The following is an 18,261-nucleotide window of genomic DNA, read 5'->3' on the forward strand; positions in this document are numbered from 1 at the left end:
ATGTAAAAGTATGATCAGATTGTACTTAAATTAGGACCGTGCAGTGAAATGCGCCCTGTCAGTGCTTTACTACTATGTAGCAGAGGGTTTTCGGATTAAAATTATTGCTGCATTAGTTTTTTGTATGTTGTATTTTACTGCTGTAGATGTTTAAGGTTGAACTCATTTTTACTTCTTTGTTTACTGTTAGCTGGTTTAATCTACAGCAATGCTTCATAATGTCCTGTCAGAACCATATATCCCCCAAAAAATTTTCAAAAAGTAGGTTTTTTAATAGGGTCATAAATTATTTTGGCTTAAGAACATATAGAGCTACACCTCATCCTTTAATCTATCAGAAAAAAATCAAAATCACCAAATCAAGACATGTGTTTTTCACTAATGAGTAAAGGGCACAATATTTGATCGTACACGTAGTGCAGTCAGTTTAATTGATGAAATGTACTTAGTTACAATCCACTGCTGGCTGTATCATTAGTAGGGAGTTTCCTGTATTTGAATTAAGTATATCTAGGTTTACTTACTCCAGGACAGACAGAGCGGGGCAATGTGTCAATGACTCAGCAAGCTTTTGCATATCAGCCTTGCTCCATTTCTGATTCAACAAGCTGGAGAACAAATGGTACCAAAAGATAACACTTCAACAAAAATAAAAAATTCAAAACATCAACATTTAAAACTCAATCAGCACCAGAGATTTACAGATTGAAAAAGTCCAGCATTAGTTCAGTAGTCATTGATTCTGTGACTGTTTGTGGTGCAAGAAACTTCAAATGAAGAGCAAAGTTCTTCAAGGAAACAGTCTGCACTATTAAAGATCTGAACAGCTGTCAACATTTAATGAGGGCATTGCTGTTTTATGTCTCACCTGATTGTTGGTTCAGATTTAGGTTTATGGCTGTGGAGGGGAATACACGAATAAGACATAATTTCAGGATGTGCAGAATTTATATGATGACAGTGTTAATCAATGACAAACTGTACAGTTGATTACTGGTTGGTTTTTATTGTTTAACCAATAAACTCACTTGTTAAAATCTGAGTTCTGACAGAAAGTTACTCTTACTTCCCTCATCCCACTGCAAAAAGAAGAAAAAAAAACATTTTATCGCAATGTTTACTAGCTCACTTTTTGACACAATTGGAAACTTTTAACTTTTATCTAATTCCTTAAAGGACCAATAATGCAGAGCCAAGGCAGATGTAGTATCTGGCCTCTGTGTTAAAGGTGTACTCGGTAGTTTTGGGGAAGAATTTTAACCAGAAGAGAATGATCTCTATTGCCAGATTTTTTTTTTTTTATGCCTAAACAAACTAAAAAAACAAACTCTTTTCTTTATACTTTCTTCCTTCATTTCTAGATTCAAGTGGAGCTCTGGGACCTTATTTTTCCTCTGAGAACCACTTGTTTTTATTTCATTCTTTGAATTTCCTCTCCAAAAACTAAATATAGCTCCACAGGATCCAAGGATTGAAGAAGACTGCTTTAAGTAATCAAAAATGATGTTGCTTGTAACTTATACATATACTGACTGTATATGTGTATGTGTGCGTGAATCTGTGTGGTCGTACTCTGCGTGAATGTGTTGGATGTTCAAACATGAAGACATTGTCCTGATTAGATAGTCCACTGCCTTCAGAGAGCTGTTGTTTCGACCCAACCTGCCAGGCACACGTACACACACATAACTCTTAGACACAGAATCAGCAAAATCTGCAGCAAAATCTTAATGACGCAGCCACTAAGAAATAAGAGCTCATAAGCAGAATGTACTCACATTAGCGAGGCCAGGCTTGGTAGCTTGGTACAAACATCGGCTATGTGTTTGATCCCTGGGTCTTTCAGATTGTTGTCACTCAAACTGCAACGTCAAAACAAAGGCATAAAATTTAAGATCTGCTTCCAAGTGTCAGCAATTCAGAAGTCAGAAAATAACGTTGCATGTATACTTGATTTCAGTGATGTGGGGACAGTTCTGTAGAGCAGAGGCCAAACTAGCTGCTCCTGCGGCAGTCAGGGAAGAACCGCAAAACCTTGTGGAGAAAAAGACAAAATGAATCACTGTTGTGAGGGTGTTCACTGTAGATAGCTTCTGCTACTGTGAACTCATTTAAAACATTAACTATGGCTTTCAAATAATTAGATTCACAACATTCACGTGGAACTTTTTTATTGGATCGCTTTTGTTTTAACTAATCACTTGCCCGTTTCGGTGTTCTTGTTTTTCTTGTCTTTTCAATGTAACATTTTTAATGTATTTCCTGTATAGCACTTTGAACTGCCTTGTATCTGGATGGTGCTTATAGAATTTCAAAGACAACAAAGAATACTGATCTGTGAATATCGCCTAGGGAGGGTTAGCAACATTTACAGTACACTACTTTTGATGAACTAGATATGATTTCAAGAGAGATTCAAGAGACAGACATGAAACAATGTGAAACAGGACAAACAATGATTGAATCTTACTCAAGTTTCCTCAGGGTTGTGAATTTTGGCAAAATGGAGGACAACTTCTCAGCAAACTTGTCACCATACTTGCGGCTGTGAAAACTGAGAGAAAACGAAAAAGAAGCGAAAAAAAAATCAGGACAAAAGAAGCCTTAATTGTGAATCAGAAGTTGTGATGCAAGAACTGTCTTTGAAAAATGTCAGCATTGTTGGGCACACAAAAAAGAGAGAATACAATAGCTTTAACTGCTCGAGAGGTCGGTGTGATTCTGTCACTGGGAGCCTTCAGTGACGTAGGCCTTGAGAGCTTCTGTGGAAAGACTTGCTGCCTGTATCCACCCGCTCGCTACTGTTATTGTCCTTATTATTTTGATTCTCATTATAACTTACACAATAATACATGGCCACAATTTTCTCTTGCTGTTTGAAATGGGAATTTCAGGAACAATTTGATATTGTAATGTAAACAGTGCTACACAAAAAAATACGACACATGTATTAGGAACAATGAAAAAAAGGGATCTGGAAAAAAGCCAAAGCTTAGAAACTGGGAAACAAAACTTAGAAACAAACAACAGATGATTGCTACACAGAACCTTTATTAACACTTATCTTAAGAAGAGGGCAGAGGTCCCTATGTGCTCAGTTTAGATCTGGTCCCATGCCACTGACAGCTGCAGTAGGCAGATATAAAGGTATTCCTGAAGCAGTGTATATGTGTTGTGAGTGATCTTGGTGTTGTTGTCATTTTCTGTTCCACTCCTCTGTGTATAGAGAACTAAAAAAAATATCTTGCTGAAGGTTGAGCTGGCTCCTCACAAGGGAGATCTGTGTCTTAGTCATCTTTCTGTATCTTTGTTTTTGTTGTTTATTTGTTTTGTTGTTTTTAATTGTTTTATACTACGATGTAATTTTAATTGAATGGACCTGGGATATCTTCGACCTTGGTAGTGGCTAATCTAAACAAACAAACAGCATTTACAACAACTTAATAACATTTTTTTCTTTCATGGATGTGTATGCCCTGCAAAGTTCCCTTTTAAAATGTGTGCCACTGTATATCATGATATGTTATGTGTCAGCCTTCGTGTTGTTGTCTTGTGTCTTGTGGGCTCACATGGGCATGGGCACTATATAGTGAACAAATGAATGAATGAATGAATGAATAAATGGATGAGTTACAATCAACCAATCAGTTACATACAATCATACATATGCTGCTTTTTGAGTTTCCTGATTCTAGGGTGCAGAAGTCCAAGCTCTCACCACTGTCAGTTTTACACACCTTCTGGCTCACGGTTTATAATTTTATGTGGGAGCTGATAAAGCTGCCCTATAAAACAGAAGGTAATTCTCTGATAAAACTTCCCTCACAGTGGAGTCCAGGCTACAGTCGGCCTACTTGTCACAAACTCCAGTGGGGCACAGTAGGATATAAAGAGCTTAGGTCAGATCCGCAGTATGCCGGACAGGTGGCCCATCAGCTGTGGAATGTCAAAGGCAAAGCAACAGCTCTTTCCACATTCACTGCTAAGGTTTTTCAGATGCTTCATGTATTAACACCACCGACCTCACCATTCCCATGTGTTACAACCTAATTTTTCATCTGCTCTTCATGTACACCCACCCTCTTAACATGAAAATAGTTCCAAGCACAACATGCCCTTCACACCTAGCATTCTGTGTACTGAAATTTCCATTTACATTACTGACAGTCTATGCATTGTTTGGCTTGTGTGAGTATTTGTATGGACTTACCAGAGGAAGTGAATGTATTGACACCTGGGCAGGACATCTAAACAGTCCAACTCCATTGAGCATGCTCCAAAATCCAATCCGATGTCATGATCATCTTTTGAGTTCACTACAAAAGCCAGAGCATCAATATCATTTGGTAATAGGCGGATGTTGCGCAGCTCCAGTGTGGCTCTCGTTTCCACAACCTTTTGGGCCAGTTTGCGGTCTTGGCTCTCCTGGACACAGTGGCAAAGCTCCAATACCTGACAAGATGTGAGAAGGTGGATTCAGTAAAGACAGAAGTCTGTGCAGTTACATAATACTTCCATTTATCAAGATTCACTTCAGTTCATACTCTACCTTTGGTCCAGTCAGGTTGTTGTGGCAAAGGTTATCTAGCAGTTTTAGAACGAGGGCTTGTCGTTTGTGGACCCAATTTTTGCCAGCGGTCCTGGCTATTTCAACTAGGGCTTGAGTGCAGTTTTGGGAAGCCAGACCACATACATACAGGTACAGGGAGTCTGTAAAGACTGTCCTCTGGTCTGACTTGGTCATCCAGCGAGTTTTCAGACTGAATCTGACAGAACAATAAGCAAGAGGAGAGAGCAAATTCAACATTTTAGTTGGATGCAGAGGAAGATACACACCTACACTACACGGCTGTACAGAGGATAGTTCCAAGCCTATCTGGCCTGATGAGAAGAATTACTTTACGTTACATAACATTACGGAATCAAACATTGTACAGTAGATTGCTTCATGATCACCATATGACAACAGCATATTTTGGCAAGGAACCAATATAAAAGGTCATATCAATAATATTTTTATGGACACATTATACAAAAATACAAATAATACATCTACTGAGTTGGTAGAGAGGAGTATTTCTGTTCCTTAAAAACAATATCATATATTACTAGATTCAAGAGAGAGAATCCAACTTTTACTACTCTTTATGGATATGGACGTGGGAGAACACATCCAAAATGTGGAACAACAATCTGTAGTTGATACAACAACCCTAGAATCTGCCATCCTTCAGGAGAATTTTGCTCTGGGCGCAGATAAAATGGAGAGGTTTGACATCAGTCATTTGCATATAATAACTATTCTGTAGTGATACAAAGCTGGTTGAAAAACAACAGCAAAGTGCCAGTTTAATGAAAATGCCACATGACACAGAGTGGGAGAAAGCACATCAAACGGAAGCTCTGACTGACTGCTTCTGACTGGCTGATCGATCATCCCTGCCCTACTGTGGTTACCACATTTTAACAGAAACAAATTATGACATAAAACAAAAGTCACTTGTCACGAATGAAATCCAGGACATGGCGGTTATAGTTAGCATGCCTAAGTAAGGGATGCAGATTTCTCTTTCACACTAGATTTTCTTATTAGACTGGAGAGGTAGCAGCAACACAAGTCTCTACAAGGAATATATTAGGCTGTCAACAAAACTGATCACGTGGCTACACAGGAAGTCCATTTTAATAGTGACAGCATTCCTGTCCCGCTGATTCCCCCTTTGCTGAGACCATAAGCCCCCACATCGCTGTGATTAGGACATCCTCTGTCAGCCTACGTCAGCACATTTTATCTCCTTTTACAGTAGAGGGTCAAACATATGTATTACTATGCTCAACTTACATGGCTTATCTCTTTCCTAATCTAGAGGGTCCGTGCATGGTAAGCAACTCTATATGGTCAAATCAAGAGCACTCTTTAGCATCTCCCCTCGTCAGAGCATTAAAGTATGGCACATCTGCACACTAAAGATTGAGATGATATTTGGGAATGTATTTTATAAAAAAGCTCCAAGATCACCATTATTGTTAATTAATTTTACATTGTACTGTACTAATTTTCATTTCATGCTTCTTCATACTCCTGCTCCATTCAGTTACAAGTTACTTTACATTGTAAATTTAAGATTTAATCTACTGTACAGCAGCCTTAAAGTGCAGCTGAAACAACTGGTTGACTATTGATGAGTTACTGTTAATTAATGGCAATATGGTAATTCTTTGCATTAAAAGATGGCAAACATTTCATAGTTCCTGCTTCTCAAATGCAAGGATTAACTGTTTTCCCTTGCATTTTAATTGTTTACATTAATATTGTTGAGGCTTGGGCTATTAGCTGGACAAAACAAAGCATTGTGAGTGTCAAGTGTTTCTATTTTTGGACATTTTTACAAATTGAACAATCAATCTAACTGATTACTTTAGAAAGTAATTGGCAGATTAATCCATGATGAGAGAAATTCATTAGTTGCAGTCCTGTTCAAAACAGTTGTTTACCTGTTCATCAGCAACCACAAAAGTAACATGCTGCACAGACATTAATGCATCAGTAATGCAATCTAATGATATAATAACATAGTAGTTACAGGGGCCATTTTCAGACTTGTAACTATCCATCCATCCATCATCTGTACATATTCTATGTACGCCGCTTAATCCTCTGCAGGGTCGCGGGGGGGCTGGAGCCTATCCCAGCTGACTTAGGGCGAAGGCAGGGGACACCCTGGACAGGTCGCCAGTCCATCGCAGGGCGACTTGTAACTAACTTCTGACAATAAACTTATCATTCTCACGTACTTTCACTTAAGTTACATTTTTCTTTTTGTTCACTTTCTTTTTGTGATGTTGTATATTTTGACAGGGTGTTATGACTATTCTTACTGAAGTAAAATATCTGAATACTTCTTTGACTACTGATAAGATGAGCTCAGGTTACAGGGTTTTATTTTAGCAGCAAGGCACACACAATGACAAGCTCACAACCTGAGCTACAGTAAGAGCTTTTCCTGTCTCTGGTATTTTTGAGTCCAGCACAGACCAATATGACACCAACGTAAGTGGACAGGTGCAAACAGATGGCAAAAATAGTTCTAGTTAATAATTCTAACTCAAGTATAATTGATACCAGGCACAGGACTGAGTGTGCTTGTTACTGCAGCTGCTGTCAATGGAGCTCACAGTTTCATCTTACAGAGACAAATCAACAGTTCCACAGAGGAAGACTGTCATCACCCTGAGAAACATAATCACGTCCCAGTTACATCTAGCTTCTCTGATTTCAGCTCCTTACGTCTTCTTCAGCTTTGCGTCACTAACATCCCGACTGGTCATAATTCTGAGCGCAGCGAAAAACTCCTGTACTGTCAAATGAATGAAGCAGTAGGAATTGACGAGTGTCCCGTCCTCACGTCTGACCTCCACCTGATGGCAAGACATAAAAACACGTTCTTCATTCAGAGGGTAATGTTATTAAACTACTTTGCCTGAAATACAAATGGTAATTTACTAAACTTTGTACACTGAGAAAACCCCAAAAAGAAACACACACACCAAAACCCTGCCTCTTTCAACAACTACCCTTGCCCTCTAGTGTGAAACCCTGCAGCCTCACAGACACAGTGGAGAACATTCTCACATACTGTGCGATCATGTCTGACCTGAGTAAGAAGCCCCGTGTTAATTGAGAACTTCAAAACACCCTGAGAAATGTCTTCTTCCATGAAGAGGATCTGGCTGCTCTCTACGCCTTTCCAGGCCAGTTGACTCAGCTCACATAGCTCAGATCGATACTGACTCAGGAGCCACACAGTACTGCACAAACAAACAGAGGACAAGTTAATTCATGTGCCTTTGCAAAACGATTGTAATCTTGTGTTATGTGTGTTGTGTCAGTGGTGTGAAATGGCATTCACCTCTCTTGAGGGGTCATGGTATTTGGCGTGTCTGTTCTTCCTCTTCTTTCAGGGTCACGACTCAGAAACGCACCAAGAACAGTGAGGTAGGCCTGGGTAAGGGTTGATGGTAGCTGGGCTGTACCATTTACTGTATCCATCATCATGCCTCCTCCTTGGTCTCCACTTAGTGCATGATTTTCTCCTCTACTCCCTCCTCCTCCCAGCATCACTACTTCTGGTATCTCTCTGGTACGCGCTCTTGTTGCATCTCTCCCTTCCAGCAATAAATAATCCAGACATATGCAGCAGATGTTGCAGCGGGCAGGGAGGGATGACATGGCAAGGAGGTGTGGAGTGGAAAGAATCAGGTCCGCTGCCTGCTCTCCAACACTTCTGTTTGCTTTAAGAACATTTATAGTTGAGATATAAATAAGTTCAAGTTCATAGAAGTTTAATGTAAACTCACACTGAAGATGTCACTTATTTTTCCTGATTTTACCCCTGTTTCATTCCCAGGCTAGCAAAGCATTTCTTCAAGACAGGTCAGGTTAGCTGGAATAATTCAAATGCATGCATGGGTGTGCAAGGTCACTTTCAGTGCAAACATTAGGAATTTCCAAACAATTTTCATGATCTGTTTACAAAGAAATTTTAATTCTTAATTCCTAAAATGCAATGGAACAATCTGAAGAACACTTTTTTAAAAACTGTTTTCATAAGCTACGTAGTAGTGCTTCCAACAACAGAAAAACAGTGGAAAAACTCCTAAATTCAACTTTGTGCAAATATCAAATGACTTCATTATAAGCTGGTAACACTTTATTTTAAGGGGTGTGCATAAGACTGACCAAACACCATTATAACCATGACATTACAACTGTAATGCAGGTGTTTTCATGACTGCATATGACTGCTGTCTTTTAGTCTCATTTGATCAATTATCTCACTTTTGATGTTTAACTAGAATTGTTTCAGATGTCCTTTCTTTGACAACTTAACTTAAATCAAGACAACAATGTCTTTGTTATGATGACTTGGCATTAAAAGGACAACATAAATGTGTCTTAGCAGGCCTAATTACCAAATCTAAATTAACACATAGATTAACATTTCATGTATAGTTGGTTTTAAATTTAAGACCATTAAATTGTCACCTGAATATTTTTGTTGGCAGGGATATAAGGAGATTTACTTGTTGCTAAAATAAGCTAACTGCTAACTGTAGTTAGCTCAGCTAGCCAGGGAGCTAGCTAGCAATAAACAATTCTCTAAAACTGAATCTTTTAAATTAAGAATACAAAATTGTTTATATTCACTGGAAATCTAACAGTTCACTATGTTAAATTAAATTTACTAAGGTAAATATTAGCATTGTCAGCTCATGTGCAACTGGCAACCACTTGAGTGGGCATATGATTAGAACAACAGAGGCGCTGTAATATAAATGTAATAGAAGAGGGGAGACGGAATATCACATTTAGAAGCTGTACATTATGGATAACACCTTTAAGCCCCTAACAAAAAACATTTAAAAAATGTCAACTTTGCATTAAAACTGGTACAACTGCCAAATGACACTTCCTTATTATTCATGACAAAAATGTCATGCAAGTCTTATGCACGCCCCTCCAAATAAAGATAATTGCTGAACACAAAACTTTGAATGTTAATCTCTATTCAAAATAACAAATATTATAATATAAATATAAAAGTATATTTTGCTTACCTTTAAAGTAGTTGTGTACATACTCTTTGATGTCATGGCAGTCCCACTCCCGTAGCTGCCCCACTTTATCTGATAGGCCTTCAAAATCAATCACATCGCGTGCACGACAGGTGACCATCACAGTACACCCTGGAAGAAGTTGACGATTCCACAACCCTGATATGAGGTCTTCAACAGGCAGAGGCTTTTCTGGGTCCAGTTGCTTTTTCTTCACCTCTTGTCTGGGGAGTTTTCTGTGAAACTCATCATAGCCATCCAGCACCCAACAGCTCTGCTCTGGATTGGAGAGGAGGTAGTCCATAATGGCTCTCTGCTCAGAAAGACAGAAGACTGTATGACCAATGCAAGACTATTAACAAAGACAATGTATGAGAAAGCAATCACAGGACTGCAGCAGGACGAGGAGTGATGGACTCAATGTTTATAACATTGATTATTGGTGCTCACATGCAGTCAAAGGATGGACAGTGTCTTCCTGAGGTCAAAAATTTGAAGTGAAGATACCGACAAAATTATCATCATCACCATCATTTTTCTGCTGTTTAAAATCATTCTGACGCAAATTCACTTCTGATTTATGTATATGTGTATATTTGTTCTGTAATGTATGTAGCATGAAGGAGTTCATGAAGGGTTCAGGTTAGGGAATGAAGACAATTGGATCTTCTCCTTTAAGAAATCCTACATTTTTCCATTAGCACAAACTCTTTTGGGCACTCTTCTGGGATTTATTAAGGTACTGTCCTAGTATTGCTACCTACATACCTTTTCATAGTCACCCCCTTTTGGAAGAAGGTAGTGTCGGAATAGCAGCTCAGACAGGGAGAGAGGGCGAGACAACAAGTTGAGCTGACGAAACTCTAGCAGGACAAACAGGAAGTATGAAGGGACAGGGCCCTGGACGACAAAAGATAAAAATTAAAAGTAGGAGAGAGAAAATAGAGACAAAATGAGACAATAAAATTTGAAATAGAAACATTACATTAAAGGGATCAAAGTCTGTTCACAGGCCTTTGGGAGAATAAGGGTACGGACCATGTGCTGCTGTGGATTTGTTTGTGCAGCCCGAAACTGATCCAGCAGACTGACACAGAGCATCCATGATAATGCAAAACATTGTTTAAAAAATAATCTGAATAATAACAAAAATGTCAACCTACTAGTCCACGTGCCCACTGCTGTCCTAAAACAGACATCAGCAGAGTTTTTCCCGATCCAGACTGGCCAACGAGAACAGTCACCTTTCCTGCACATCCTTGGAGGAAGGTCTCTAATGTCACTCTGGTATCGGAAAACCCTAAATCCCCATCAGACTCTGAATTTGTTGAAAAAATGTTTAGTTAGTGCACAGCAGAGTTTAATTATGCATTAGTAGCTAGTAGTTTTGTGTCTGTGTGACCAAGTTTACATGTGAGATGCTTTTTCATTTTCTTTTTTTAACCCTTTAAATGGCAAGTTTTTTTCAACAGCGTGTGCCATATTGCATCTACTTCTAAATCTTCCATATTTGGCTAAACATTAGATTTCTAATTATATTTTGCAGATTCTGGGTGTACAATAAGAAGACTTAATGGTAACCTGGTGTTCTGCTCCCTCTATCTGCTGATCCAGGAGTTCTATCAGGTCTGTCCCTGCCTCTGATCACCGTTTTTGGGCTGACCCACACATTCTCCAGCAGGACCTCTCTCAACAGGCGCTCACTGAGTCGCTCCCATCTGCCCAGCAGTAAATCCATCACTGCAACAATATATTGCTCCCAGTGGTCTGCTGGTAGGATACATTATAAAAGAGGGATCAAACAGGTTATTCATAGTTTGCAAAGCAAAGTTGCGGCCCATGGGGCCAGATCGTTCTTTATTTTTTACATTTAATTGCAATTTCAACAGATAATTTCCTGTTTTCCTGTTTATTAAGACACACTTTTACAACAAACAAGTCATAATACAGGAGACAGGATTTGGTTTTAAAAATTCTGATGAGTAAAATGACTTATGGAATCAAAATTACTCCAACTATTTAAAACAAACTTAGATGCTGTTAACGTAAATTCAATAGGGGGCTGGTTCTCACTCGAGGAAGCCTGCTTTAGTTTAGCTGTGACATGAGGCATGGGCTAACCCTGGTAATGTTATACCCTGTCTAAAAGATAGCTGAGATGCCATCTTTACTCCAACATATTAACACATGACCAAGGAATGATAACTTGGCATGTCACACTTATCTTTTATGTGTTAGTTAGTCAGTTTGCAATTTTATGGTTACATCTTGACTTTTGGCAGCAGGCAACATTATTTTTATGAGAAGTGAATAAAGCATTTTAAGAGGGATCATAGGCATATCCATGACAAATGCTCACCCACCTTAGCCAAGACACCAAAAAAAGATTTCACTGGTTTATTCCATTTAACTCATAACATATTTTACATCAAAATGTCGAAATGTTTTTTTTTTTTCTCATCTCCAACAAAGTTTTAAAAAAACTATAAAATCTTTAAAAATCTTTTTAAAATACATATAGTAACAAATGACCATGTGTGCTTTTTGAAAACGTTTTAAAGCTATTAAAACACACTTCTGGTTGGTGTTTTTTTAAAATGTTGTTTTTTACAGTTTTGCAATTGCCAATAAGAAAAATTGGAAACAAGACTGACTCCGCCACACTGTGTCCATGGACTTTAACCAGTGACTGGCCATTTGCCACGTTGGTTTGTGCATGTGAATGTAGCTGCAATGTAGAACATTTGAGTGCTTTGCGTATATGTTTTACCAATCCGTGGGCGTTTGACGAGCTGAGGCTCTAAGGGCGGCGATGACGACTTCTTATACGTTACACTGGGACTGGATTTTTCACAAACATCTACAATATACAAAAACACATACAAAAAGATACAGTGCATTAAAAAACAAGTGTGATATACAGCATATATAAAATGTTACCAACACAAGACCATCCAAAAGACTAATGCTATCACGAGCACTGCATAATTCAGCATATGTTGCATACTTTGCTATTATGAGCCCCATGCTTTTAGTTTCTAAATCATACAGAGGATCTAAGGGATTTCCAAAGTGAAACTAAGGGAAAAAATTATTACATTTACTGACTGTTGTTTGGCAAACCACTGCGTCTCCAAAAAGTTGGCTTTCACTTCTATTTGAGTTGAAGTAACCCTACTGTGGGATGCTTTACTATAAAGAAAATAATGATAGTACAACAACAACAGACCATTGGGTCATTTGCCTTACATTGTATTTCATCTTTGGGAGCTGCTTTGGGTTTGCACAGAGTCAACAATAACTGAGGTGGTGGAAGTAGCTTGCATAAAGCGAACTGAAGAAATGCTGTCTTTCTAAATCATTGGATGCAGGGCAAAGATGGCATGCAAGTACATAAAACGCCAAATCAATGGAAAACACATACAGACTTAATTTGTATTTGTGCATCCTGCCTTTTTATCTTTATTTGTTTCGTCTACTTTTTATTTTTTAACTTTGTTTTTTTTTGTAACATTCAGAGCAGAAAGTAAAGAAACAATATCGTTGTACAGGTAATTGTGTTTCTATAACTGTGCATTTGACATTTAACAATTCTTGCATTTTTAAATGCATGTCATGGCAGGCAGGTGGAAAAATCTATAATCTATAATCATCTCTACGAGCACAGTCATACATATATACAGTATACATGTTCTCACACTGGCTCAGACAGATATTAAGAGACAAATGTAAACTACCTGTGTTTCTCAGAGACACCGGTTCTGTGGCTGGCAACTGTCTGGCATCAGCTGAACAAAAACAGAAAGTCAGTATGTCACCAAGGGCAGAACAGAGACACCTTTTGTTTTAACCTCATTACATGCAAGTAAGGACAGAAAAAAGTGTGGGCCAACCTGAAACCGTTGCAGGTGCTTCAAGAACGGCAGAGCAAGATATTAACAACGTGTATAACTTATGGTCAGTAAAAAACATTGAATGGATTTAATTAAAAGGTGATTCAACTCTGAATTGTGCAGTCTTTTCAAATTAAAATCAAAAGTTTCACTGCTGAACCAACAATAGCATTGCTATGAGCATTAAAAAAAAACCAATAATTTAAGTTGTCATGTTGGCATGCTCCACACTGATGGTGGCGTATAGTAGACATGGCGTTTAACAACCTAGCACATACTGTGTGCACCCATTTCAGGAATCAGTCATTCCTGGCTTAGCACTGTGATGAAGGTTCAGTTTAAAAAACATTTCCACAGTTATTAAGCAGGAGATGATTTGGCCACCTGTTATAGCCACAATCTAAAAAAATAATTACCCAAATATTAGATCACCTCATTGAACTCAAACACAATAAGCGTTAAGGAACAGGTTACACCATTTTGTTCTGTTTTGTCCTGAGTTATAACAAAAAGACATGCATAAATAAATGCAGAAGAGGTGGTGAATTACTTGGGGCAGAAAACAGCACTGTCGACTGTAAAGTTGCACTACACTCTGTAATAGAAGGTGCTTCCCATAATGACAAAAAAAGAGAGAGAAAAAAACTCACTTCCGTTGCAACTCATTGAGAGGCAGGCAATCACAGTTTATGTCCTGTGTGGTCTTTGTTGAATTACCCTTTACAGCACATGAAATTGTGCTTCACATTTTTCAGTCCGTGTAAAGACACACTGAGCTGTTTTCTTTCTCACAGCACTGACTCATTAAAATTACTAAAGTGAGTTTAATGAGTGCCTGAACATCTCTTCTCCCAGCCCTCCAAAGTTTCTGTGCTCATAGTGTACCAACGCCGACACTTCCCCGGAAGTGAGCCCAGCTGCTCGCCTAACTGAGCTAATAAGCTAACAGCAGCAGCAGTTTGTATTAACAGAAGTTAATATCAGCTAGCAGTTATACTGGTTATAGGTTGTCAATATTAGGTAAATTTGAGTGTGGGTGACTGAGGAAGCTCTCACATTGCAAACACATCCACAACATTCAACCAGCCTGGGACACCAAGCATCAACATTTATAGCATCATTTTATACTCACTGTGTGTATACCCAGCCACTGACATGAGCCTCGATTCCAGGTGCATGGGGATGTTCTCACACAACATACACACAGTCTGAAGGAAGTTGCAGCAATCTGCAGCACTGGCTGCTCTGAAATACTCCAACATTGTTCTAATGTGTTCAGTCCGTGCGGCTGCAGAACAGGCCAGGTGGTTGATGTTCAGCCCAGCGTTACCTGGCATCATTTGGCACAACTCCATTATGACTGCGGGTAACTGACTGTTAATGATGGTGAGCAGTTCTGAGGATTCCTGATGCAAGACGGAGTTCACATTTTGATGGTCAGGGTCAACCTCGTCATCCATGGTCAGACTCCATCAGCTGGTACACAAACATAATACATAAAGTATTCTATTATAATCAATGATCCCTATTGAACACAAATGTATCTGGTAATTTGGTTATGCTGTTATAGTAGTGGTGGTAGAAGTAGTTGCAGTAGTAGTAGTTGTAAAATGTTCCGGTGGACCCACATGTTCAAATGCGTAGGGGTGTGCACCATGTACACACAGGGAAAAAACAATTTTTTCCTCCATCAAAGAGGTTGTGATTATACCTGGGTCCATTTGTTGGTTTGTCATCAGGATTACACAAAGACTACTGACTGTCTTTACGTGAGGCTTGGATGATAGACACTATTAACTTTTGATGCAGACTGGATAAAGTGATGGATCAATGAATTTTTTTTTAAATTGCAAATCAGGGCCTTTTTCAGAATTTTAATTTCTTTCTCTGGGCATAACACCTGGATCATGATGAAAAGTATCAGGTGTATTAACGTTGCTGGTATCTATGGAGGCTAGTAAGTTTGGTTGGACGAAGCTGGACTGAATTAAAGGGGAGTGTTGGACGCTGGCGGAGGTATGCACTCTACTGACTGCCTTACTAATTGTACATGTTTTCCACAGAAACTGAGCCATGATCAGTGAGTCTCAGACTGAAAAAATAATTAATGGTGCAATATCATAACATCAGAACTGTAATCACAGTCTAATGAATGTCAGAATTTCATTCAAAACATTCAGTGTGTAAAGATTAAGCATTGATGTGATCTAAACATCTAGCCTATGTATTGTATTGCAGCGATATACTCACATTAGCATGATAACCAGCTAGCCACGTGCCTGAACATCTCTTCTCCCAGCCCTCCAAAGTTTCTGTGCTCATAGTGTACCAACGCCGACACTTCCCCGGAAGTGAGCCCAGCTGCTCGCCTAACTGAGCTAATAAGCTAACAGCAGCAGCAGTTTGTATTAACAGAAGTTAATATCAGCTAGCAGTTATACTGGTTATAGGTTGTCAATATTAGGTAAATTTGGGCATATTACACTTTTAATTCAATATTTTTTCTTAAAGGAAAAAAAAAACAGGTCACACAGAATGAATCACCTTAAAGGGGTTCAATTAATATGGAGCCATCTACAATCTCATTCTTCCTCTTAGTTAGGAAAATGTAAACACATAACACAGGCAACAAAACTGACACTTTGGAGGGCTATGACTCTGATGATCACTTAAATTAATCATTACTGTACACACAGAAAGTCACAGTGAAAAGTGGAGTAGATGAGTCCACTTTATATGCAGGTGTAAGACACTGCACATCTTCTGTATGATGTGCAATATGTAAGTTACACACATTAAAACAACAACTATAATTATCAACTGAATGTGATTAACAGTTCTGATGTTATGACGTCTATTGTGCTGCACAGATACTGAATTTAGCACGCTAACCAGCAAGCACCAACCTGCCCTGCTGTAAAGCTCCTGAGCTTCAGACCAACACTGCCCGGAATCCCCAAACTCACTATCTAGGCTGCTAGCCGCCCTGCAAACTGAGGCTACAAGCTAAAGGCAGCAGCGGTTAGAAGCAGTTAGTGGTCTAGCATTACGCTGCCCCATACTTGTTTTGAATTCAACAGGCGGTTAATTCTTACATACTGCATCTTTAACTCAAAGTTGCTTATCTCCTGACAGGACCTCATGGCTGTCTTCAGCTAGTTAATGGACATGTTTGACTCTCACACACCAGAACTTGTATTTCAACCTCGTGCCCTGGTTCGCTCCCTCGACTTTACACAGTCTCTCATCAACTTTATTTCACAGTACCTTAGGGTTTTGTGTTGGAATTAAAGTCTTGGAGGATTTAGTTGATTACGTTCTAGTTTCGACAGATTATGTGGAGCATTAAGAAGACAAGCAGTGTTTACACCGACGTTCATTATCAGAATGCGACATCAGATGATGTGAAGGTAACAGACGCGCGTCTACGCAGCACTTTTGAAATGCAGTTTTTTAACACAGCTAGCTAGCGCGCATGGAAGAGCTTTTATTTTTATTATTATTTTGGACCGACTTTACGCCTCTCGCGCCGTCAGTGTCAATGTATTACCAATGAAAATCGGTCCAAAGTGTCGTTTTTTTGTTCTCTCCCATATCGTACAGCCCGCTCTGCCCTCATTCAGAGCCTCGAGGTCACGTAAGGTAACGAGCATCGCTTTGTGCTGACTCAAACACAAGCGGCTCTCAGGCGCTCACTAACTGAGCCGCTTCATCGTCGTATTTAAAAGTTAGCTAATGCTCCTGAATAAAAACACCACTTACCAACAACTGTTGTCGTAGACTGCATCTGCCTGCAGCCAGGGTGCTTATTATACTAAAACGAAACCAAAGGCAGTGAATATCGTTTTGGTTTCGTTTTCTGCGCAACAATACCAACTCGGTGCGCGCGGACACGGGCAGAAACGTTGGACGGATAGCCGGACAGTCTGGACGACAAATCATCGCTTTTATCCATTGTGGCGGAAGGGGCGTTTTGTTAGAAGATTATTGAGTTCGCAAATGTTGCGCTCAAGCTCTGAAAGCGGGGGCAAAGACGAATGAGGTCCGGTATTATTACATGACACAAGCACAGGGTGCAGCAGAGCACAGTCCCGCTCCTGCCGCACAGAGGGACAGCAGATGAACCTCGCCCAGACAAAATGTTCGTTAGAGAGCAGGTGACTGTACTGCGGCTTGCTGACTGACTGACTCAATCTGAGTAAGGTCTAATTCAATGTCATTTTGTAAATAGTACCCGAAAGTCATACTTGAGAAAAAGTAAAGATCTCGGGTTAAAATATTACTTTGGGAAATGTGAAAGGCAACCATACATATAGTACTTGAGTAAAAGCCTTAAAGTATCTGATAATAAATGTAATCAAGTATGAAAAGCACTATACAATATTTATTCACATGTCTGTACTTCATACTATATCAGAATTTGATCAGATTTGCAATCAGCGTTTTTAATCAGATTGCCAATAAAATCAATTAATTAAAAAATGTTTCACTTTGATGCAGCATGCAATCTGCAAAGTAACAAGTAGCTTAATATATATATATATATATATATATATATATATATATATATATATATATATATATATATATATATATATATATATAGTCGTAGTGCGTAAAGAGTATGCCAATAAAGTACAAGCACCTCAAAATTGCACTGTAGTGTAAATGTACGTGTTTTAATAAATCCTTTCAGTACAGCAAGGTTGAAAAAATCCCAGGCTTACTACGGAGGATGCAAATCTTTCACAGA

At 39.0% G+C, this 18,261-nt stretch overlaps 1 protein-coding gene across 14 annotated transcripts in view; it reads right to left on the bottom strand.

Moving 5' to 3' along the window:
* The window catches only part of nlrc5 (NLR family, CARD domain containing 5), a 104,475-nt gene that overhangs the window by 19,279 nt on the left and 66,935 nt on the right, over positions 1-18,261 (bottom strand). For 6 of the 14 annotated variants that reach the window (XM_037107597.1, XM_037107595.1, XM_037107593.1 and 3 more), the window contains 19 exons: positions 14,641-14,984; positions 13,353-13,403; positions 12,386-12,475; positions 11,197-11,385; positions 10,779-10,933; positions 10,384-10,515; positions 9,619-9,928; positions 7,911-8,292; positions 7,656-7,809; positions 7,289-7,419; positions 4,550-4,766; positions 4,211-4,452; positions 2,471-2,554; positions 1,951-2,034; positions 1,779-1,862; positions 1,573-1,662; positions 1,029-1,079; positions 869-898; positions 525-608 (listed from right to left, as the gene is read on the bottom strand). In XM_037107597.1, coding sequence (XP_036963492.1) covers positions 525-608; positions 869-898; positions 1,029-1,079; positions 1,573-1,662; positions 1,779-1,862; positions 1,951-2,034; positions 2,471-2,554; positions 4,211-4,452; positions 4,550-4,766; positions 7,289-7,419; positions 7,656-7,809; positions 7,911-8,292; positions 9,619-9,928; positions 10,384-10,515; positions 10,779-10,933; positions 11,197-11,385; positions 12,386-12,475; positions 13,353-13,403; positions 14,641-14,968 — 2,888 coding nt within the window. In that variant the 5' untranslated portion in view covers positions 14,969-14,984. Of the gene's footprint in view, positions 1-524; positions 609-868; positions 899-1,028; positions 1,080-1,572; positions 1,663-1,778; positions 1,863-1,950; positions 2,035-2,470; positions 2,555-4,210; positions 4,453-4,549; positions 4,767-7,288; positions 7,420-7,655; positions 7,810-7,910; positions 8,293-9,618; positions 9,929-10,383; positions 10,516-10,778; positions 10,934-11,196; positions 11,386-12,385; positions 12,476-13,352; positions 13,404-14,640; positions 14,985-16,775; positions 16,795-17,270; positions 17,615-18,261 lie in introns of those variants that run through there. The other 8 variants (XM_037107591.1, XM_037107590.1, XM_037107601.1 and 5 more) reach the window with 4 other exon arrangements.

The sequence above is a fragment of the Acanthopagrus latus genome, chromosome 8, assembly GCF_904848185.1.
Source record: "Acanthopagrus latus isolate v.2019 chromosome 8, fAcaLat1.1, whole genome shotgun sequence".
Taxonomy (NCBI): domain Eukaryota; kingdom Metazoa; phylum Chordata; class Actinopteri; order Spariformes; family Sparidae; genus Acanthopagrus; species Acanthopagrus latus.